The sequence below is a fragment of the Rousettus aegyptiacus genome, unplaced genomic scaffold (genome assembly GCF_014176215.1).
Source record: "Rousettus aegyptiacus isolate mRouAeg1 unplaced genomic scaffold, mRouAeg1.p scaffold_m13_p_4, whole genome shotgun sequence".
In the NCBI taxonomy this organism is placed as follows: domain Eukaryota; kingdom Metazoa; phylum Chordata; class Mammalia; order Chiroptera; family Pteropodidae; genus Rousettus; species Rousettus aegyptiacus.
In genome coordinates, this window is record NW_023416307.1 from 150,680,237 (window position 1) to 150,705,277 (window position 25,041).

The 25,041-nt window shown below is 41.2% G+C and overlaps 1 protein-coding gene across 8 annotated transcripts in view; it reads right to left on the bottom strand.

Moving 5' to 3' along the window:
* ULK4 (unc-51 like kinase 4) overlaps positions 1-25,041 on the bottom strand; it is a 364,809-nt gene that overhangs the window by 209,611 nt on the left and 130,157 nt on the right. For all 8 annotated transcript variants that reach the window (XR_004950599.1, XM_016163283.2, XM_036219850.1 and 5 more), the window contains exon 30: positions 12,494-12,586. Coding sequence is in view for 7 of the 8 variants with exons in the window: in XM_016163283.2 (XP_016018769.2) it covers positions 12,494-12,586 (93 nt within the window). In the remaining variant the exon portion in view is untranslated. The remainder of the gene's footprint in view (positions 1-12,493; positions 12,587-25,041) is intronic.

Consider the following 25,041-nt stretch of genomic DNA (forward strand, 5'->3'; position numbering starts at 1 on the left):
TGTGTAGAAACCCCATACAGATGCTGGACTTTCAAAGATTTTTCCAACAATACTGGAGAGGAGTTTCAGAGTACATATTTGTTCATAATTGAGCACTAGACTACAAACAAAGCTTTTCATTTCTTATGATTTACATAATTTGCCAGTCTAGTGGACCAACAGCAGTCATTTTAAATTAAAAAATCTCTAACATCAAGCAGAATTTCAAATTATTGGTTCGGTGAATCAGCTTCAAAAAGAAATGGTTCCATAATGTTTAGCTATAGCATATTATATCTACCCTGAAAGCAATAATATTTGTAATGCTTTTCTTTGAAATGTTTGCCCTTGCCTACAATGCTTGCTAATCCCCTTGCAGAGAATTGCAGAAGTCGTACCAATACAGGTACACATATAAGGAATTATTTTTTCACAAAAACAGGGGGGAAGGGTTGAGATTTCAGCAGCTTTAGCACAGAGAATTTTTAGACTCGTCATTTTACAAAGATCTATAGAGTCTTCCTTATGGGCAGGCATTATACTTCTTCCCTGAGGGATTTTACACTCCAGTGGGTAAAAAAGATATACAATATAAAAATATAAAAATAACTTAATCTAAGTTATAAAGATGACTGCTTTCATTTGCTGAGAAAGTCTTAGAATTAAGTTAGAAAATGAAGCTATACCAGAACGTACCTCTGAAATTTTCCATTGCCTAAAATAGCGTGAAAAAGATATGAATTTCATTAAGAGAAACTATGGTTAAGTAAAAAGTAAGTGTTTTCCAATAGAAAGGAGATTTTAGATGGAAGTAAAGGAATTGTATGTCACATTAGCAACTTTTCAAAATGCTTCTCTACCTATTACCTCAATAGATGCCCAATACAGCCCTGAGAGAGAATCCACGTGTTGAGTGAAACAAAAGTACCAAGTGTTTCTATCACAGGAAGCACAGAAGGTGGGTGGAAGAGCCGTACTCAAGAGGGTCTCCCCACAGTGTATGGAACCCATTTATAAGACGTCTCTGACTCCTACGTCCAGACGCTACGAGGGGCCTGAAAGTCCCATTTTATCCAGGACTTTATGCAAATTGTCACTGCACAGGGTTCTAATACTTGTTAACCAGCCGAGGGTTTTGGCCGCTTGTTCCCACATCTGCCCAGTGCTTTCTGTTCTGTCTGGGTCCTGAGCCCTCGCCTTCTGTCTTTCTGCACCCTGTGGCTCTGTAGCTAACCTCCCTTCTTTCAGTGTTCTTTGAATCCTGGTATACTCCCCGATACACGATTCTGTATGGTCACACAACTCACATTGAAACTGGAGGCAAGAAGCATGTTGATCCTCGCACCAGAGTGGAGAGGGGACTAAACTGAAAGAAACACTATTGGTAAGTTACAGGATTGGCAGGGGTACAACCCAGAGGCAAGTCCCTAAGAGGACCACTAGATTATACATGGGGCCAGAATTTCTCTTCCTCTATAGACATGAGCCAACACTAAAAAACAGCAATCACGTAAGAAATATTCTTTAAATTCTTTTGAATTTAATGAACCTGCATACTCTCTATGGTCCCCTTTTGTCCTGTTACTTAATGAGATGCAATCTGCTTTGGAATCTACTTGAAGTCAGACTAAGGTTGCTCTCCACTCAATGAACTGAGTGCCTATTACTATGCGCCGTGCACTGGGCTAAGCTGGAGCTGCATCGAGTATTATTAAGTGCTAGGATGGATGTCTACAAAGGGTACAGAAGGGAAAACACAAACAGTCATTTCCATCTGAGGGGCATAACGGAGGCTCCAAAGTGTCACTGATAATGACAACAGCAATAAACACAGATCGCAGTTACTCCGTGGAGGAGACAGTGCCCGGTGCTGCACATGAGCTAACTCATTGGGTCCCAACAAAGAAAAAGAAACGCCTTATGAGTTAAGTATTACAATGATGATGAACTTTCTTTTCAGATGAGAAATTGAGGTACAAAGAAGTAAATCTATCAGGTGACAAGGACAGAGGCTCAGATATAAACCCAGGCAGCTTAGATCACCTTCCACAGTAGAGAGACTGCTTGAGCTGAACCTTGAAAGAGAAGTAGGTGACTGACGGGCAGTGGACGGGCGAAGGGGTAGGATAGAAAGGAAGGTGGGTAGGGATGAACTGTGTCCTGCGCAAAGGGAAACCAAAAACAGAATGGCTCATTACAGGCAATGAGGAGTAAGCAAAAAGGCAAGTTCACTGCATTAGGAGAGGTAAAGAGAAGGGAACAAAAGATTAGGCTGGAGGAGTCAGCCAGGGCCGATCACAAAAGATCTTGTTAGCCATGCTCAGGAGTTTGAACTTTATCCTCCAGATCTGGGCTGGTAACTGGCCCACGGGCCAAACCCCACCAGCCACCAGTATTTGTATGGCCCACAAGCTGAGAATGGTTGTTAGGTTTCTAAAGGGTTGGGGGTAGGGGAGATCAAAAGAAGACTATTTCGTGACATATGAAAATTGCATGAAATTCAAATTTCAGTTCCCATAAGTAAGCTTTTATTGAGGCGCAGTCATGCTTGTTCATTTGCATGTGGTCTGTGGCTGCTTTTACACTCGGAGGGCAGAGGTGAGGCGCCTTGGCAGAGCCAGTCGGCCGCAGGGCCTAAAATACTTACTATCTGGCCTTTCACTGCAAAGCTGTTGAGCCTGTCTCTAGGTGATGGGCGGACTGGGCAAAATCATGCCATTACCAAGGTTACAGTCTTACAGTGACTGCTCAGGCTGCAGTGAGGAGGACAGAATGACAACAAAAAGGACTGGGGACAAGATGAGTTAGCTGACAACGACCACTCTCAAGGTAAGATGCAAACTGACCCAAAGCAGGAGTAAAGAAGAAAAGACAAAGATGAGAAAATTAATGAGTTTCTGTCAAGGGATTTGAAAGTCTACTAGGAAAAAAAAAAAAAAAAAAAAACCCAGAGTCTCTTGGATGTAGGAGAGAGAGTAGCAAGGAATAAAGAATGACTTCAGGTACTTGATCTGTCTCACGTGGAGGCCACCACTGTGACCACCACCAGAACGACAAACAGCACCGTGAGCGATGTCACTTACAGAAGGCTCCTGTGCACTAATAAAGCTAGGCTTAATTAGAGCTTTCCCTCTCACTTGACCCTTAGCCTGAGGTGGGAATGAGTAATCTTATTCTCCAACGAAAACTAACACTGAACCTTATCCATGGGAACACGGCTGGTTTCACAGTTCATGATCTTAACTGTTCTAATGCATTAGAGGGTAATGTACAGTTTAGAAAGAAGAGTGACAAGTGGACCGAGGGCAGAAGCCCGGGGCACACCAACATTTAAAGAGCTGTCAGGAAAAAGGAAGCCTGGTTGTCTCAATGCTCACACGACACAGGAAGCAGGAACATCAATGGGGGTACACGAAAGGGGGTCAAAAAGAACATCTCGACATCCTGCTCAGCCTCCCTGATGTTCAGACCCTAGGCTCAGTCCTAGTCCCTGTAAATTCTACTTTCCTTATACCGGGTAACGTTAGTATCCCCCAGCTCATTTCGGGAGCTGTTTCCGAAATCAATCCATAATACTATGGTACCAATGCACAAAAATACAGAGTGATGATCCGCTTGGAACCACTGACCCAAAGGCCACCTTGTTGACCGTGAAAATCACAGATGGGTTATGGACTGTCACTAATGCTAATGTCGGATAAGAGCCACCAGCCTCTGTGTGTGAGTATGTGTGTGCTTAACAACTTGATATTTTTTTCCAGTTTATAAAAAATAATTATTAAAAATCATAATTTTATATAGCTATTTGTATAAAACATAGAAATGAAGCATAAAATATAACATTTTATTGAATGTTACATATGGGAAAAATATAAAAAGATTACAAAGAAAATATTATAATCCCAGCACCGTAAGATAATCATTAATAAGTTTTGATGTGTTATTTATCTTTATTCTATTCAGATAGCACATGGGATCGACCTCATCTTTAAAATAATAGCAACCGTTTCCTGTCATGTGCTCTGTGTCACTTGGACAGCCACTCCCCATTTAACGTCTAACGACACTAGGAGGTGAAGCCCATTTTACAGAGAAAGATGCTGAAGCTTCAGCTGGTGAGGCAAATGCTCAGTCACTCACAAAGCCAGCAATGCATCTGGCTTTAGAACTGGAATCTGCCTAATTTAACCTTGTTAGTGCGGTTTAAGACATGAGCAGAGGAGGGTTCAAAACCTAGGAGGATGAGGGAAGGAAGAAGTTGCACTGAACGAGGAACCAGAATTGTGCTAGGAGCTGCCATGGTGATAAGAATGAGAGGGATGTGTGCCAGAACCTAATGGTAACAGTAGAAGGGAGCAAAGCAGAATTGTACATTGGCTATAGTAAGATCCGCGTGATGCTGAAGATGACTATGAGGAGGAACTGGACCACTCTTAGAAGTAAATGTGACACCATGAAACTTAAACCAGTTTGACTTCAAAGTCCACTGTGACAGCCACTTAGATTCTATTCAAAAGTGGTTCTTTCCACGGGGTAGTGCGAAAAACAATGTACCAGGAGGTCCGGATGCAAAATCTGATTGCTTTGAACTGACTACAGGGGTTGCGGCACACGAATTCCCTCTAGGGCCTCAATTTCCTTATATGGAAAGTATAGACATTGGCCCAGTGTACTAATTGTGTCCTTTTATTCTGTATTTTTTTTTATGCTTTGACATCTTGGGAGCCCTACTAACTCTAAAAGGAATCCCCCTGCCCTCCAGCCCCCTCCTTAATGGAGGGCTTGCACTCTGGGTAACTACTGCCCTGCCCTAATCAAGGGCCAGCCCTGCGCCCCAAAGCACAGTGAACTCATGCAAACCAGCAGATCCTAAGCCTGCTTACCCCATCCGCCCGCTCCTTCACTTGTAAATTACAACAAAGGCTCTCGCCCACTTTTCCTCTCACTTCCTCTGCCACCTGAAGCCCCAGTGCTGCCTCACGTGGCTCGCTGTGGTGCGGGAGGTATGGCCCCTCCTCTTGAGATCTATAAGTATAGCAAAGTACCTTTTCAAGGGCAGTTGCCTCCTCATCTTTGACCTTGCTAGACCTGAATAATTAAAAAACCTACATTTTAAGATGCCTGGATGATCTCCAAAGTCCTGTACAGCTCTAAAATTCTAATATTTCTGTATTTACATGAACAAAGACAAAAAAAGTTCTATTCCTTTAGACCAGGCGGTCAGGAAACATTTTCTGAAAAGGGCTAGAAATTAACTACTTTAGGCTTTGCCAGACACCAGGTCTCCCTCTCACAGTCCCCTGTTTGTTTGTAATTTACAAGTGTTTAAACACATAAACACCACTCTTTGCAGGCCACACACACAAAAGCAGGCAGCAAGCCAGACGGCCCTGTGGGCCACAGTTCTCTGATCTCTGCATTAGATGACAAGCGAAAGTCTACAGACCTAATGATGCCGTGAGAAACACAAAGAGCCTTATTAAATCTCTACTCAGACTTAACACCACTCTACAATACACGACCGGGAAACCACTATTTGTAATGGGGTACAATAAACTACGTGGTTGCCTTGTAAATGTCATAGCAAAAAAGTGGTCTGAAACCATCCACTTCTGATCCAGAAATAGCTGCTAAGTATTCATGTGACCGTGAACTCAGATTTATGTTGAAGGAAAGCAATGAGAAAATATCACTTTCTTGAAATAACCATCCTGCCCAGTGTCCAGCGGACATAAGTTCAATGGGGTCGCCAACCAAAAATCCTTTACAAGGAAAGAATACAGCTATTCTAATATAGTTATAAATTCTGGATCTGTCTAGAACCAGACAACATAAAATAAACACAGCCAAGTATATACTCTTCCTTTAGAATGGAAGGTGCTGTTTTACTAACAGTTTATGAAGACAGTTAACAGCCACTGATAGTTGAACCAAGAAGAAGAACCATCCCAGAAAAAAGAAAATGCTAAATTTTCCAAGAGTAAAACAAAATCTTATGCTCAGTGTCAGTGGAAGTACACAAAAGACCTCAGCAAAGTTTATAACTAGGACAACTTTAATTTCCAGATTTTTCTTAAGTCATATTTAAGTGCTGAACAAGTATGCAGCACTATAATCCTAAACCAAGACAGAAAGGAGGAAAATAAATAAATAAATAAATAAAACACAAACATTTTTGATTCAAGGGATGATGAAAGGAGAAAACTCAAGACATGCTCGGTATTTTAAATCTTTTATATTTGCTTTACCCCCTGAAATTACTGTACTTCAGTAAAAAGTGTAGATATAGACCCAATTTGCACAAGTTCTTTTATGAACATCGCCACTGAAACATAGGCGATGTTCATAAAAGAGGAAAGATAAGGTAAAAATGGATGCTCAATGGCTCGATGCCTACTGGAGAAATCTTGTATCTTATTCTGCGAGTACTAGTCAAGAACAAATGGGAAAGTCATTTAAGAGTGACCCTAAAATAAAAAAGGGAGACTCAGAGACACAGAGACTGACTTGCTTCTCATTATGAGGCTTTTTGATATCCACAGGTACCTTGGGAAGTAGCTAATTATTTCTGGAGAAATCAATTCATTCTAATTTTAACAGTAAAGTTTTAGTTTATGACATAGTTATTTCACTCATTGAGATTCCATCAAAGGAAATATTTACCTATGTAAATTCAGCTAATGGTGGTTAGGGGAAGCACCTAACTGGCTTATTTTAACAGGAAAATAATTTTAAACATCTCTGACATTTTTGACGGTTTGGGCTTTTACTTTTACCAGACTACAAAATTTAAACTAAAATATATCAGAATATAGCAAAACCTAATTTTATTAAGAGATATAAATTGAAAGGCGAACTCAAACGGAAGCCATCTTCTGCCTCATGTGTTCTCTACAACTTCCTCAAGTGTTATGCAAAGTCAAATACGACTGCCCCATGCAGTTTCTTTCTGTTTTATTCATTCATTCATTCATTCATTCATTCAGTAGTTGCTAATTAGAGGTTTGATGAATGAATGAAGAAAGGAAGGAAGGAACAAATGAACCAAAAACCAATGAGAGAAGTCAGTTGAAGACGAGTGACTGTAAGGGCAGACGTATTTTTCACTGACAGCTACACCTTAGATTCACCATAAACTCTGTTTATGAGATCACTAAAATTTCATTCCTCTAAAAGGCATATTTGTGAAACAGCTCGAACATTTTCTGAGCAAATGAAAATGGTATTTTGTAGATCGGAGCATAGAATTTTTTTTTTTTTTGCACTATTAGAAAATTTTGCTCCAAAAGAACTCAAGAAGTTAAAAATTTAATTTGTTGGCTAAGGAAGATCAGCTGAAACTAATTACCTCTTAATGGAAACGAGCTACCAGGGCCCTGCTCTCTCTGCGAGCAATGGTTCGGTGCAAGCTACTGGAAAATTAGGGAGTGATAAAAGAGCAGAGCTCAGGGGAGTTAACACATTCCTCTAACGGTAAAACTGGACCAATGCGGCAAACAATTTACCTTTCTCCTATGAACCCAATAACAAACTAAATTCTCCAGAGCTGCGGTGTTTTTAAAGAAAATCTCGGTCAGGCACAATGCAAATCTGATCATACTCTTGCTCCTTATTTAAGGGGAATGACAAATGTATTCTTTATTCATTAAGACTTCTTTATCTACTCAGGACCCTATAAAATAAGAATAGGCATAACAAAATAATAACTGCTTCATCTGACACAGAATAGTTCATTAGTCCAATAGATATTACTTAGCAATCTAAACTCTTTCTGTATACAAGTTAAATTAAGATGAATAGCCTTCAAAGAACATGATGCTAAAGAATCCAATAAATAAGTTAAATTTATAACAAATGGTTCATGGTTATTTTAATATTACTAGAAATCGATTTGCACACAATAAAGTAATTCTACTCTTGTTATACACTTACGGTCAAGCATTTTGCCTAAAAACCACTGCTACTACCAAGTCACTGGAGAAAATGTCATAGGTTAACGAGCTATCATTTTAGGCACTTAACAAAATTAGGCACTTTCCAAAAACTGCTTTTGGGGTTAGGCCTAACTTTGATTTGGTTACGATAAGCAATTAAACACATAACATTCACAAAAATTCGCCACAAATAAAAGCAAATAATAAAAATTGAAATAAGATAAACATATATGATCACAATGCAATACAATTCGAAATTAAAAACCAAGAGACAATTTCCACCTATCAGAATGGCAAAGATCTAACGCACACAATAATTTGAGAAAGGTTTGGCACCAGCTGGCACTCCCACGCACTGCCGTTGGAGAGGGGAACTGGCACAGCCTACATTTGGGGCGATTCAGCAACACCTTTCAAAATTACAAATTCTTAGACTAGTGCTTCCCAAACTGGCCTGTACTTTGTGTCACCCAAGGAACTTCAATGATAACTGATGCTCAAGTCCAGCTCCATAGACTGTGAATTAATTATTTGGCCTGGGTCGTGGACTGGGCTTCAGACTTTTTTAAAGATCCCAGGAAGATAACTAATGTACACAAAAGTCTGGGAACTGCGGGCTTCTGTGCCCTTGATGATGCAATTCCACTTCTCACTATTTATCCGACATATACTTGTGGTAAATGACCTAAGTTACTAATTGCAGCTTTGTTTTATGATACCAAAAGACCAGAAAAACATCCATGTTAAATAAATAATGGACATTCATAAAATGCAATACCATGTATCTTTTAAAAAAAGGTTCAGAAGGTATGTGAATTGTTTCTCACTAAAGCTGTTATATATACTTCTAAAGAAGTGTAGAATGATGTAGACGGCATACTAACATCTACGTAAAAAATAATACGCACACCAAGCGGTCAGAGTGGCTTCTCTTTAAGCGGAAATTTGCTTCTCTCTGGATACCCTTCCAAATAGTGAAATTCGTAATGTGTTATGTATCAACTCCTGAAAAATACACGCTAAAAATCAGAATAAAATATAAAATCGGTCTGGTCAAGTTATCCTCCAGGCAAAGAGAATTTTTATAAGCTAGCATTCGAAGGGGCGTGATGGAACATTCTGGAGTGAATACTCGCTATCCTGATAGTGGTGGTGGCTGCACAACTGCATACGTCTGTGAAAACTCGGAACCATATCCCTAACATGAGTGAACTTTACTCTGTATAATTTATGCCTCAACAAACCTGCGTTTAAAACATTTTTTATGGAAAAGCTTAGATGACAACTGGACAGTGCTGCTGGTAGGACTGTGAATTACAACTGATCTGGAAAACCGCCTGCCGGCATCTGTCCGATCCGGGCGAGCACAAGCCCAGGGACGCGGCGTTTCCGCTCAGGCGCGGGCACCCAATGGAGACACGCACGTGGGCTCACCCAGGGGCACGCAAAAAAATATTCGTGGCCACACTATTCGTGACGGCAGAAAAAACAGGAAGAACACAGACATTATTAAAAGTAAAATGGATTAGCAGATTGTGGGGCATTTATGGGATGGAAAGCTAGACAGGAGGTGATTCTGTTTGAAGGTTGGCCTTGCTGAGTCCGAGGAACTGATGGCAAAAAGAATGACCTAAAAAAAAAAGAAATGCAATGGCCTTTAACCATATAAAGAGTTTTCAACCTCGTTTATGATAAGAGAAATGCAAATTTAAATCACCTATCTCATCACAATGACACAATTCCAAAGTTTAACAAGAAATTCTGATGGCAGGGCCACGGCAAACCAGGCAACCTCAAACATGTCCCTTGGAGACGCAAAATGTAAACTCCCAAGTAAGGCAACTTGGCCATATCTGAAAAAGTTTTCAAATGCATTTATCCTTTAATACATAAATACCATTTTTAGAGATTTATCCTATAAGATGTAGATAGATACATACAAAATGACACGTATGTATAAGACTATTAATTGCGACATCGCAAGATTAGAAACAACTCAAGTCTATCCATTTGACACTCATGAGATAAATTACGATATATCCATATAAAGGAAGATTTTGTAACTATAAAATACAATTCAGGTGTTCTCTATATTGATATAGAAACAAAGGGGAGGTATTAGTAAGTGAAAAAAAAAATTAAGGGGCAGAAAAACATTCACAATGTGCTATGATGAGTGAAAGGGAGAAATGAGAAAATACACATTCGTATTTGCTTGCATTTGGACACAAAATGAGTAAAAGTAATTACCCAATGGGATGACGGAAAGATGAGGAAAGGACAGAGTGAGAAGAGTAAGGAACAAGACCTTTCAGTATTTATCTTTGTACATAATTTTTTCCAAGTTGAAATTTGTCACCCATTCCAAAAGTCTGCACTCAAAATGCATTTTTAAAAATCTAGTTAGGGAAATAAAAACGAACTCCAAAGGCGAATTACTTCTTACTTTTCCTTCCCCTACTCCTCCTTTTCAACATATGTGAGTGGACTTTGCAAGTTGCACACAGGTTGCTAAGGTTTGTTGGGTCTAGGATGTCCTCTTAAAGTGCAGGGAGCGAGGTAATAGGCCTTTAATGCTTTGTTCTTGACCTCTGGAGCCTCGGTCAAAACTGACATGGACGACTCCTGTTTTAATATGCAGTTTCATGAAAAAGGGCACAAAGAACAAAACAGTGAATTCAGAAAGAGACCCTACTATGGCAAAGAAGGTGGTAAATGGGGGGTTGTGGAATAATTCATTTCATTTAACAAAATTCTTTGGATATCTCTGTGCTCAAAACTTATCTTGTCCTTTCGAACTGTTGCACAGTATTGTATATTACAGCTAGATCATAATTTAGTTCTGGAGGGATTTTTCTCATTTAAAAAATTAATTGTCACACCTGTTAGAATGGTTGTAATCCACAAGACAAGTAACAACAAATGTTGGAGAGGATGTGGAGAAAAAGGAACCCTCATACACTGCTGGTGGGACTGCGAGTTGGTACAGCCACTATGGAAAAGAGTACAGAGGGTCCTCAAAAAACTTAGAATAGATTTACCATACTATCCAGCAATCCCTCTGCTGGGTATTTATCCCAAAGACTTGAAAACATACGCAAAAACATAACCAATGTTCAGAGTAGCATTTATTCATGGTGGCCAGGACATGGAAGCAACTGAAATGTCCTACGATAGATGATCGGCTAAAGAAGCTGTGGTACATACATATAATGGAATATTACTCAGCCATAAGAAGAGATGAAATACTGCCATTTGCAACAACATGGATGGACCTCAAGATAACCATGCTAAGTGAAACAAGCCAGACAAAGTTGAAAACCACATGATATCACTTACATGTGGGATATAAACCTAAAAGCAACAAACAAACAGAGACTCACGGACATGGACTATAGACTAGTGGTTACCAGAGGGCAGCGGGTGGTGGGAGGCAGATGGGGTAAAGGAGGTCACATATGTGATGACGGAAAGAAATCTAACTATGGGAGGCGAACACGCACTGTAAATATACATATGCCTTACTGTTAAAATGTACAGCTGAAACTTATCGGATTTCGTTAACCAATGTCACCACAAAAAATAAATTTAAAAACATAGAAATAAAAAACAAAAAATTCATTGCCCAGGTGGAAATCTTCATGCAACATGGCGCCGAGAGCACGTGCTGCCCCCCGGGATGCACGCTGCTCGCCGCGGAAGGAGACGGGCCTGAGAGCTGCCACCACCCAGCACCGCAGGCGACCCAAAGGCCGAGGGCACCGCGGCAGCCCTGCGCCCTGGCACACCCACTGGGAACGCTGTTTGGGTCAGGCTTTCGCCCAATATGGATTCTCCCTACGAAGAGCCTTTCTTGTTCACTAGTGATGATGGCTCGTCACTCTGCAGTACTTTTGTGGTAGGTCAGCAGACCAGATGAAATCGGGTGACTGGAACTGTGTGATTTCGTTCCCCACTAAAGGCCAACTGGTGACTCTAGAGGTGCGCAGTGCCTATGGGTGGATCCGAACCCAAAGGTCCTCTGATGTTACCTACAAAACTCAAACCAGTTTTCCTGTTTGAAAGTAAGGGGGGGTTTCTCATCTCTTCCCCTCTACAGACCTGGGTGCCCTCCTCACAAACCCCTTCTTTGCAAGACTGAAAGCAGTTGCCACTATCCTAGCAACTAGTTCTAAAAATGTTGGCACTGTCCACGTAGTATCTTCAATAAAGGCAAAAGCTCTCCACTACTTAATAAAAGTGTGTCCACTAAATACAACGGTAGAAAGTAATAAACAGAGATGTAATAAACTGTTCGGTAAAACATGAGGCGACGATTGGCATTTTTTAAGTGTTAGTTTTCTTCTCTTTAAAGAATTTATAATTTTAAAGCATCAAGGATAACAGAGGATGGAAATTCCAATAAGGGGGAAAAAATACAACACAAATGACAGATCTTACAAACCATAGACCATGGAAAGTTTACCTCTGGTAACTCAAATGTAAACATTTTAGAATTTCATCACCTTTAACATTTTCATAACACATAAAATCCACTTCAGATGAGAAACAAGAAAAAGAAATTTGAAAAGTTACAGTACCTGGTAAAAGTTGGGTTGTGCTCAGTCATCGCAACCAACAGTTTCAGAGCATACGCTGGTACCGGGTCAGGCTCCGTGAGGATGTGCTCGTACCTGAAACGATGAAGTGATTAAAGAAAAATACTCAGAGGTTTTTCTGCACTTAAACTCTCCTCTGAATGACAGAAACAATATACCTTAAGGTGCAAACAACTTGAAGAAAAAAAAAAAAGATCCTGAAATAAATGTATGAGCTCTAGGATCTGATCTGCACTTGCCAACGGCGATGACCTACCACAGAGAATATCACTGTTGGGCAGAGGTAATGAGACCACCCACGTTACGTGATTAGGACTGAGCTGCATACGTAGTAGGAAACCAGTAAACATCAGGAATTTGTGCCAGGGGTCCCCAATGCGACCCTCACATTCAGAGCTTTGCTAGAGGAATCACAAGACTCGCATATGGTCACACTCGCCATGCAGATTTAGTACAAGAGCCCTCTCCCTTATCCAAGGGGGCAGGTTCCAAAACCCCCTGGGGATGCCTGAAACCACGGCTAGTCCATGGACACGATGATTCTCCTTCGCTGGTGTACAGTTTACGGCTTCTCCCTAGCGTGTCGGAATTGCCAGGGCCACTCCCCTCACGCTCTGGGGCCACTGTTAAGTAAAATCAGGGTCCCTTGAACATGAGCACTGCGACACAGCGACAGTCAACCTGATGACCCAGACAGCTACTAAGTGATTAACAGGCCATTAGCATATACAGAGTGGACACTCTGGACACTCTGGACAAAGGGTGAGTCACATCCCGGGGAGACAGTGCAAGATTTCACCAGGCTAGTCAGAATGGCATGCAATTTAAAACATACGAATTGTTTATTTCTGGAATCTTCCATTTGATGTTTTCAGACTGCGGTTGACCGTGGGTTACTGAAACTCTGGGAGGTGAAACCGCAAATAATGGGAGACTACTGCGTGGCGGCAACCCACAACCGAATCACACGGGAGGAGGACCCAGGCGGGGTCCGGGGGACCCTGTGTGCAGGCCTCTCCAGGCCCTCTCCCTCCCGTGAGGGGTGACACAGAGCACACTGTCTCCCCCAGCCACAAACATGCAGCATGTGCGTGTGGTTTCTGCCCAACGAAGCCCATGGGAGTCTCAAGCGACCAAGGTTATTTGCGGCTGGCACGTAGGCCACCTCTGTCTAACAAGCATCAGAATCCCAGACTCCCAGAAGGAAGGCGGGGGTTCAGCATAGACCATGCTGTTTGCACGAACAGTCCAGGCACCATCAACTACCCTCAGCAGTTCAACGCTCAGAACTCTCCCAGGGCCAAGTCCGAAGATGCCGGCCAGGGGCCATCCTTTCAAGCAGATCTTTCTCGGGGTAGCAGCCTCAGGCCTGCTATGTTAACTCTTGTCTGAACAGCTCTCTTCTTATTAAAACTTTACGATCTGAAACGGAATTACCAGAGAAAAGAAAACTCAAAAGGTCTTTATCGAGTTTCCACAGCGTGTTCAGACGACGCTCCCATGTTACGTGCTATGCAGAGGCTGCTTTATGTATGGTGTCTTGCCTGTTTGGGTTCAGCTACCCAGTATAGAGCACCATGCAGATGCTCAAGTGTCAGGTGGGTGGGTGGGTGGAAGGAAGGAAGGAAGGAAGGAAGGAAGGAAGGAAGGAAGGAAGGAAGGTCAGATGGACAGATGAACAAACTAACCAATCAACTTTATGACTTAACTATCTGGAACAACCAACCACTAAGGAGGGAGAAAAATATCTCCAGCAAATCCAAAATGTTTATTTAAAAATCCATGACACGAAGCAGATGCTTTTCATCTAGAGAATAGGGCCCCAGGCTCTTATTCCGAGCTTATTTACTCTCGTTTTGGAAATCATTATATAACAAGCTTAATTATGCAGTCTCTAAGCCCACAGCCATTATAGACAAGCCAAGTAACTGGCAGGAGAGGGACGATTACTGAAAGGCAACCTGAGAGTTACAAGAAGTGGGACCTGAAAGCATAGGAAAAACAAAGGAAAGCACAGCCAGGAACTCCAAACAGAGAGCAGTCGGGGGAGCATGTAGCATAAAGAGGCTGTTCATACCTCAATGGGACCAGAGGGCCCATTACACACCGTAATGTTCAAACTGGGGGTAGCGAGTCAATAAATGTTAAACTGGGTAGAGCGCTCTGTTTAAGGAGGTGGGAAGCTCCATATTTTAGGACATCTTCTTAGAAAATATTTTTAAATTATAGCGATTAAAAGATTTGCCCGTGTATGACAAGGCAAAAGATAAAACGCCAAATCATTCATAACAAAATCATTAAATATTGATAAAGAGAATGATATGTTTAAATATATAACACAATCAAGAGTAATTAATTTTAAGAAAGAAAAAAATCACATTTAGGAAAACAATGTTTTATCATATGAACAAAACAAAAATCAAGGAGACATCTTTAGAATGAGTAAAACGTATTTGTAAAATTTAACATCCAATTCAAATATTTAAAAAAAAAAAAAAAAAGGAAAAACTCTTGGCATACTAGAGAGTTTTATCATCTTATAAAAAGCTCTTACCATCCTAAGGTGAGGGGACCCAAGACGACCCTCTGGTTCAAGAATTTGCTTTAACTCAGAAAAGCCATTTCATTCCCAATTATCATCAATTACAGTGCAAGGATACTGATTAGAATCAGCAAAAGCGAAAGGAAGAGGGCAGAGTCCAGCAGGACCCGGCGCAAGCTTCCAGTTGTCCTCCCCCAGTGGAGCGGTGTGCACAGGGCTTAATCCTCCCAGCAACGGTGTGTGACAACAAATGTGGATTCCCGCCAGCCAGGGAGACTCAACTCACTGGAGCACTGGTCTCCAGGGTCTTGCGGGGGTCAGTCACATACATAGGCATGCAGTGCCCGTGTGGGTAACATGACTTCCTCAGTCTCCAGCCTCTCTAGAGGTCAAGTGGATATGGTGTGGTCCCAGGTCCTGACCATAATTTACATTGTTAGTGTGAATTATCTGGCATGACGTAAGGCCCCAGGCATGTAGTGACTCTCTTATTGGGCAGGACATTCCAAAGACTGAAGTTATCTCCCAGCAGGTGATCAGGGGCCAGTTTCTTTGTAAAGTTCAGAGTGAGAACACCCCACACTTGTTGAGTTAATCTTTCAGGATACACATCCTTAATAGGGAAACTGAGGCTCTGTTGACTTTAAAGTGAGGCATTTATAAGAGATACAAGAAGGATGTGCTCTTCTACTGCTCACCACTTATTTAGAAATTGTCAGCCAGAGAATTTCAATTGAAGTGAGGATGAGAAACTTCTGATGAGTCACTCACATACCCCAGATAACCAGCTCCCTCTGCCCCTACTCCCAGACTTAGCTGAATCATGAAGAAAGAACCACGAGCCCAGGAATTTTAAAAAGCTTCCCACGTGATCTCCATACTCGCATGCTTGTATGGAAAGTACAAAAGAAAATATGGCCAATGAGTGAGAAATATGCTAGAGAAAACAATCTCAACAGAACTGAAAAAATATCTTTTAAAACAGACTTAACAAGAATATGTTTCTCCTTACGGAAAAGGAAGATAAAATTCATAGTGGATAACTTTAGAATACAAATATTGAATATATTTAAATGTATGTTAGTTTGACCAAAGATAGGTTTACAATAGTCAGCCAGAAGTAGCCGAAAGAATGCTGAGATTTATTGAGTTTCTCTTCTAAAGAGAGATAAAGCAACTAAATTAATAGTAATTGGATCTTGTGCTCTTCTGAATGCCACTCGGCAGAAAAAGCTCAGACCCCTTCGAGGCGTGTGACCAGCAAGGAGTCAGCCCATTTTGACAGACATGGGCTGCACGGCAGCTTTCTGAGCCCTGAGGCTGGCCACACATCAAGATTGTGATCAATACAGGAGTGTCCAGGTAACGCCCCGAGACCCTACTCTTCTACCTCTGGGATCCTCCCCACATACAGAGCCTCTGCCAGGTCCCAAACAGCTGGACCCCAGGCAGGAAAGGCCAGTCCCGAATTCACATCTATCCCAAAGGAAGAAACATGTCTAAATATCACATATTCAGGGACCCAGGAGGTGGAGTCTTCCCCATCTTGTCCAGTGTCTTGAGTAACCAGTGGCCAGTTGGGTAGGCTGGCAGAAAACTGGAATAGGCTAATTAAATAACTGTGGATTACTGTGAGAAGCTATTCTGGGGATGTCACCATGGAATTGGCCACGTAGACCCAAGTGCCTATTTTGCTGGGGAAAGGGGGAAGTAGAGTATCATTAAAAAGTCCCCTCAGCTAGGATTAAGCCACAGATGCATTTCACATCCCAATGGAGTATGCTCTGAGAATTTGGAAGGAAAAGTGTGATTCCAGAATATCCGAGAAACTTTAGGGGGAAATACGATGAGGAAGACGCTAAATGAAAAACTGAAGTACTTTATAAAACCAGAAGAATTATTAAGTATGGGGAAGGGGGCTGTCAAGAACATACACATAAATAAAAAAGAAAGAAAGGCAACACATCACTGGACAAGAAACAGTAATGCTCGGGCCACATCTTATGAGAACGTAACACCAATAGCTTAAAAATTTAAGCAAAATATTTTCACATTAGGATATTTAAATAAAATGAGTAAATATTCACAAAATCTTGGGTGAGAAGGCCTCTATAGCATGACAACAAATGAGAAAGTAATCAAAAAAATATTTGCGGCTTTAAGTTTTTAAGTCTTAAATATTTCTCAATGGTAAAACTACCATTAACAAATCAAATGAGAGAAAAATTGTTTGCAGACTGTTGGTAAAACAAAGAACTAATATTCTTAATACATAAAGAACTATTGCAAACCGATAAACATTCCACTAAAAAAAGGACAATACCCACCTAAAGAAGAATATCGACAGCCAAAAAGCATGGGAAATAGAAATGATCAACTGAATTAATATCTGAAGAAACGCGAGTTAGAGTCGACAAGTTTATTTAAACAGGCGGTTTCATAAATGGAAGCTGGTAGTATAAACTGTTTGCTATCTTTGAAAAAAAAATTGCCAAAACATATCAAAAGCCCTTAAAATGTACGATTTTTAACATAATGATTCTACCCCTAGACATTCAACAAAAGGAATAAGTATGCACCCAAAATTGCAGCCCCAAAAATGGTCTCTGTAGCAGTACATATAAGGGTAAAACACACAGACAAAAATCCTAGGTGATCAAAAACTGGGAATCATTTACATGATTTTTAGCGCATTTGTAAATGTGAGGTAGATACGTAGATAACAATACAGTCAATAAAATGGCGCTAAATACAGATGTAGATGTCCACAGCATGCTGTCCAGGAATAGGCAGGTTCCAAGGGGGAAATTTCAGAATCTTTCTAAGTAAACCTCACCAGCAGGAATGAAGAAAGCGTAAGGCCGATGCTAACATGAAATGGTAGGCGAGAGACAAAACACGAGAGTCTTGCATGAATGGTTGAGTACTGTTAATGTGATTTTCTACAACCTACACACGTAAAGGTTTCTGAGCAAGGGAACGGTGTGAGAAGGGCAGTGTGATCAAATGCACACTTAACAGAGTGCAAGACGGAGCCGAGGCTTAAAGAGCTTAGAGGATGGAGATGTGTGGGGTTAAAGAGAGGGCTACCAGAGAGCGAAAGCGTGGACGTGAAAGCTACCTTTGGGGAAGGCTGAGGACCTTCCCCTGGACAGCTCTATACCAAAGGGGCAAATAGATAATTGACTCTTTGGGGCATTTTCTGTAGAGTCTTCCCCAAATTTTTAACTAGGTAATATCTTTAGTTGACTCCAAAATTTTATAAAAAGAGAGTTGGTAACCAATCAAATAAATAGTTGATATCTTGAGAACTTTGCTGACTTGTGATTTTATGTGACCTGAATTCTATATGACACTGTTGTCTTGCCTGAGTGCATAGATCTAAGTACATCAGTAGTTAAATGGATACAAAGGTAAACAGAGAAATAGAAAGATGGGTGGGAAGACAGACAGACAGACACTTTAAGTAACAGAAAGATAGGTATGACTTCAAAGTAAGTGTTAAATTTCATCTCAGACTTAAGTCATCATGTCTTCTGGACTCTTCAGTAAAATTAATAGCAAATTTTCATTATAGAGGCCTGAAAAGCTAAAAGAAATGACTTCAAAAATTCAACACTCGAAGTCTGTAAAATATCCAAAGAACCAGAGTGCTAGAGTTATCCTGATTCAGAGGGATGAAAGAATATTTACCCTTATAAAACTCCCAAGTTATTCCAATTTCGATTCCCATAGGTTGTACCCTCAAAGAGGGGAAAAAGCACTTTACCTAAAGGCACCAATTCAGGTACACACTTAAACACAACAGGATGACGTAGCAGGAAAAAGCAAAACACATGATGCTTTCTGACGCAAAAATATTTGTGAATTAAATTTTATCTGCAAAAGAATCATCTAAGGAAAGACGAAAAATGAAATATTCCTTTCTATTCTGATTCTCATCAAAGACGACCAAGTTCACGCCTATTTTTATATAGAACACCTGCAATTAAGGGAGACAAAGATGCCACACAGAACCATCTGACTGTCCCTGGAACCACCGGCATAGAAAACGTTAACTTTTGCTGGCCATTAATCCAAAGACAGACAGATAACTCTATGGTGTATTGTCATCTGAAGGGTAAAACAATTTTAATTTGTAAGGAATTTGTAAGAACCTTTCTCAGGTTCTGAAGAATGAAGCCTTAGCAATTTATGAAGTCACTGTGGCCCTGATAATTAGGCAGGTCACAAAAGAATTAAAAATAAAAATTAGAAAAAAGAAAGAAAGAAAAGAAAGGCGGCGTCCATTTTCCCCAGAGAGAAATGCTGAATGCCATATTGTCAGGAAAAAAATCATTAGCACATTTCTATCAGGATGATCTCTTTACAATGCAAAGCTTTCAGCGAATTATTCCCATGGCGTGCTGCATCGTGGAAAGCCTTCCTGACTGTCCCGCCCACCACAGCCCCTCCCTCGCTCCCACTCCCATCCTCCGCCCCTTCACACTGTTTTATGTTTTATTTTTCTTCACAGCAGCCACGATTAGTTGAAATCACCCTATATGTCTATGTGTTTGCTCTCAGTCTCCCCGTCGGAATGTAAGTGCGCTGAGGGGCAGGGATTCAATCTTCCTCAGCACAGTGACCCAGTGCCAGGCACGTGGCAGGCACTCGACTTATACTTATCAAACGAATTAACTAAGAGATAAAAAAAGAAGAGAGAAAGAAAAAAAGGAAGGGCTTAAACCTCATTTACACAAATCCCACCATGTAGCACAAATTACGTTATTTACATTAGTACGAATTCTAATATTTCCTCTTCCCCAAGAATTGCAATGGTGTATTTTCCTGAGCAAAGGATCTAGTCCCATTTACAGCTAAAGATTGAAAGAAAAATGCCCTCACCTTATGTAACAAGTCTCAGGAAAAAAAAATATGTTCAAACAGTCAGCAAAAGACTACTTTCAGTACTAAGATTTCATTGATAATTACTTTGATATTAAACTTCTGAAAGGTGCCAATTTTAATTAATAAGGTCATTCTGGGCTTAAGTTCCATTAAATATTTCCTCTTCTCTTCTGCATGAACTTTTAAAATTAAATCCTGTCTCTCTGCTGGGAAAAAAAAAAAAAAGATCTGCTAATTTTCTGAGGATGTGTGGTTATTTTTCTTCCAAGAAAAAAAATAAACCTTTTCTCATTCGTCATACAGATAACTTGGTTATGTTACTGGCATCCAACTGTCTTGAGGAAAGGAGGAAGAACTGAAAGAAGGAAGGGGAGAAGAAGAAAGTGAGGACCCACACGTTAAGTCAATAGCAAGGCCAAGATTTGAACGCAAACATATTCTAATCACGAAACCCAGATTACCAATGGCCGGTAACACCAGCTTAATGAGCAGAGACTTTTCTCAAGGCCGTAGCGGAAGAGGAAGTCAGAGACATTGTGAATACGAGGATCGTTTGACCACCTGCTGCTCATTTGAAGACAGAGGGGCTACGTGAAAGGAAATGCGGGCTCCTTAAGGAACGTAAGGCAGCCCAGAAACAAGGACTGTGGTGCTACAACTGTGTACCTGGGGGGAATGATGGTCCCCGCAGCGACACATCTAAGCCCTAAACCCCAGGACCTGTGAATGTGACCTTACTTGAAAAAACGGTCTTTGAGAATATAGTTCAGGATCTTGAGGTAAGATCGTCCTGATTTCAGGGAATGACAGAGGCAGAGTTGAGACAGACACGCAGGAGAGAAGGCCATCTGAAGACAGAGGCGCAGAAGGGGGCGACAGTGCCGTGAAGCAAGGACCGCGGGCCGCCGTCAGGGGCTCGGAGAAAGGCGTGGGTTCCACCTCAGTCTCCATGAGGACCGGCCCCGCTGAGCCTCGATGTCGTTCTCCTGGCCTCCTGAACCGTGAAAGAACAAATCTGCTGTTTTAAGCCGGTCAGTGTGTGGTCATTTGTTACAGCGGCCCTAAGAAACACAAATTGCGAGAAACCGTTCTGCCAGCAACCTGAATGAGCTCAGACGCAGATTCTGCCCAGACCATCCCAGCAGACGGACACCTGATTTCAGCAGCGTAAGATCCTGAGCAAAGAACCACGTCACACCGTGTCAGGTTTCCAAGCTACAGAGCGTGACCTAATAAGCAGATGATTTAAGCGACTCACTTCACATTAATTTGTTATGTGTCAATAGAAAACGAATAGAATATTTAGGGTTTAATTTTCTTGAATTACATTACTTAATACTTATAATCCAATGTTAAAGATTCGATGGGGAGCATCCTTTCCTCACTCCTGACATTACTGGGAATAAACGCCCTTGAGTATTTCAAAACTGCGATCAAAGGAGCGTTAGGGCTCCACGGGAACTAGTGTCCTAAGGTCATATAATGTTGAGAAACCCTGGGCTTTAGAATGTTAAATGAATGAGTACATTGTGAAACCCGAAAGCAAAGAAATAGTGAGCACACAGAATGCTTCAGAAAGACGATGTGTTCCTTGGTGGTTTATGAACGTCGAGTGGGCCTACAGTTTAAGGAGGCTGGTTTCATAACTTATAAGCTTCTTCGGTGAAAGAAAAATTATTAATTTCTACAATATTTGGCTCCACCCAGACAAGTACATCCCATAAAAGCAGAGGCTGTGCCTATCTCGGTCATTATTACACTCTAAGCAACTAGAAATACGCCAGTGAAATACGATGTATTCAATCAGTATCGGCGGGATAAACGGGATGAAGCTAGAAAACATTCTCTCCCAAGTTCATTGCACTTAACTCTCCCGTGCAGATACCTGCTGGGGAGGAGCTGGTCTGCTGACCGCCCACCACCCTGCCTCTCCCACACCTCTGCCGACCCCGGAAGGTCCATTCCTCTTCTCCCCAATCATATCCAGGTTTCGAAGTCTAACTTGAAAACCACCTCTCTCCAAATGGTATTATAACCCTCCACATACAAAAGGCACTAAACAAGTACTTGTGACTAAAGTTCATTTCTTTAGAATGCAAGGCATGTACATTAGAAGTAATGGGTCTTTGATAATTATTCATAATTTATAGAGTGAGCAAGTCATTCATGATTTCTATGGTAGGTGTGGTAACAGTTAATTTTATGTGTGGACTTGACTGGGCCACAGAATACCCAGACATTTGGTCATTCATTATTCTGGGTGTTTCTTTAAGGCTGTTTCTGGATGAATGAGATTAATGACTCAGCAGACTGAGTAACGGAGACTGCTCTCCCTACTGTGGGTGGCCTTTACCAAGTAAATTGGAGATCTAAATAAAACAAAAAGACTGAGTAAGAGGGAACTTCCCCTTCCCAGAACGCTTTGAGCTGAGGGACACTGATCTTTTGCTGCCTTTGGACTTGAACTGAAACATCCTCTCTTCTTGGGTCTCTAGCCTGTCATCTTTCCAGTACTTACAACATCAGCTCTCCTGGGTCTCAGGCTTTAGAACTCAAACTAGAACCATACCATCGGCTCTCCTGAGTCTCCGGCTTGTGGACTGCAGATGTTAGGAATTCTCAGCCGCCATAATCAAGACAGTCAATTCCTAATAATAAATATATGCACCCTACTGGTTGTGTTTCTCTGAGAACCATAACTAATATTTATAAGATATTTATTCATACAACTGTAAGACATTTATTCTTAGAGTTTTCATTCATATCACACAACGGTTCTGATAAGCACCTGGAACACAGGTATTAAATGGTCTTTAAGAAGATTAAATTATTATCCTTCCTGAAAAATTTTCCAGAGCTATTAGAAAAGACATCCACTGTTTCTCTAGGATCATCACTCAAGAGCAATTGAACTACCAACAAGGAAGAACCTGAGAACAAAGCCACACAGATGCAGGCAGAGTAGAGAGATGGAGAGAAAGACACATACACTTAGTTCTGCAGAAAGAAACTCAAACCCCAGAATCCAGCTACATTTGATGCCAGCACAAGTCTCGGACTTCTCATTTACGTGAGCAAATAATTATTTTCCAAGTTAGAGTTGTGGTTACTGTTTACAAACAAAATACACTTGATATACAACACTTTTGTGTGAAAACTGGGGAGCCACGAAAAGACGGTCACTTTGTCTTTATCCCAAGGTATTAAGATCAAAAAAGGATTGAAATTTAACAAATTTAAAAGTACTGACATTAATATGTCTACAGAAGTCCCCCCCCCCCACACACACACACAGATTTGCTTTCCAAGGTTTCTGTTACAGCGGCCGACAGCAGCCTGAAAATACTAAGTGAAAAATTCCAGAAATGATTCATGAGTTTTAAGTAGCGCACCGTTCTGGAGCAGCATAACGAAATCTCACTTGGTCCTGCTCCATTCCACTTGGGACGTGAATCATCCCTTAGTCCAGCATCTCCATACAGTACAAGCTACTCATCTATTAGTCGCTGAGTAGCCATCTCGGTTATTAGATCACCTGTCACAGCATTGCAGTGCCTCTGCTCGAGTCACCCTTATTTGACTTAATAATGGCCCCAAAGCACAAGAGTAGTGATGCTAGCAATTCAGACATGCAAAAGAGAAGCCACGAAGTGCTTCCTTCAAGTGAAAAGAAAAAAAAAAAAAAGGTGGAAGTTCTCAACTTAATAAGGAAAGAAAAAAATTACATGCTGAGGCCACTAAGATCTATGGTGAGGACACATCTTCTGTGAAATTGTGAAGAAGGAAAAAAAAAGAAATGTGTGCTAGTTTTTGCTCCCACACCTCAAACTGCAGAAGTCACAGCCACAGTGAACGGTAAGTGCTTGGTTAAGATGGAAAAGGCGTAACTTTGTGGGCGGAAGACACGAACAGAAATCGTGTTCCGATTGACGGCAACGTGCTACACCGGAAAGCACTGATTTTATACAAAGACTTCAGCAAGGGGTCCCCTGGGACGAGTGGCACCAAGTCATTTACTGCGCGTATGGATGGTTATACAGATACAGGAGCATGTTTGGCCTGAAAAAGAGAGAAATCACTGAAGAGGCTGCATCTGCCAATGAAGAAGCTGCCGCCACATTTCTGGCAGAGCTGAAGAAGCGGGTTAGGGTTCGGGGCTCCCCTCAGTGTCAGGCCCCCACTGGGGGTCATGGAACTCAGCCCCTGTGGATCAGGGGGAACTGTGCATCTGCCAGACTGAGGCAGATGCCACGTAGTTCCTAGAAACTCCAGAAACTTCATGATTTTCAGCCATTATATTTACATACTCAATGGAGAACATGAGTTTTCCATTATTAGTGATTCTAAAACTTATAATTATCAAGAATTATCTTCAAAGAGTAAACTCCTGGCCAGGGTCTCTAGTTTTCCAGAGTTAAAGTTAAAGGAAGGCTTTACTTATTTTTTTCATTTTTAAAAAATTTCACATCACACTTATTGAGCCCTCACTGCGCATGCCGGGTATGCACACCCAGCATTATGTATTTGACGGCCACTTCGCTCCCATGACGTATGTACGATTACTATTATCACACCATTACACTCTTCGCTTTAAAGGATAATAAAAGAGATTATAATGAGAGACCTAATAATAATAGCAGTAGTACTAAACATTGTCGAGAGTGTACTATGTCCCGCACGCTGTACTAAATGTTTTGCAAGACGTATCCCATTTAATCCTCACAAGCATCTTCTGAGTTAGGTAATATTATCCCCATTCTACAGACGAGGAAACTGAGGCTTGGGAAATGAAACGCGGAGTCCAGACCTGTACTTCACATCAAAATCGGTGCAGGAGCTTTGAAAGCATCTCACACCACATCCCATGATCCAAAGTGCACTTCAGGTTGCTTAACCAAAACCTAAACTCATCCACATTACTTTTGTTCTCAACTTGCCATGCGGTTTGCCTTTGTATTTTCCTCTTTAATTCCTCATGTCTAGAAAATGTAAAGATGTACATTAAGGGAAATACATTTTATTTATTCCAGCTCAAATGAATAAAACAGAAGCACTAAATTATATAGATTTAATGCTTTTTATTCTACGAACAGTTCCA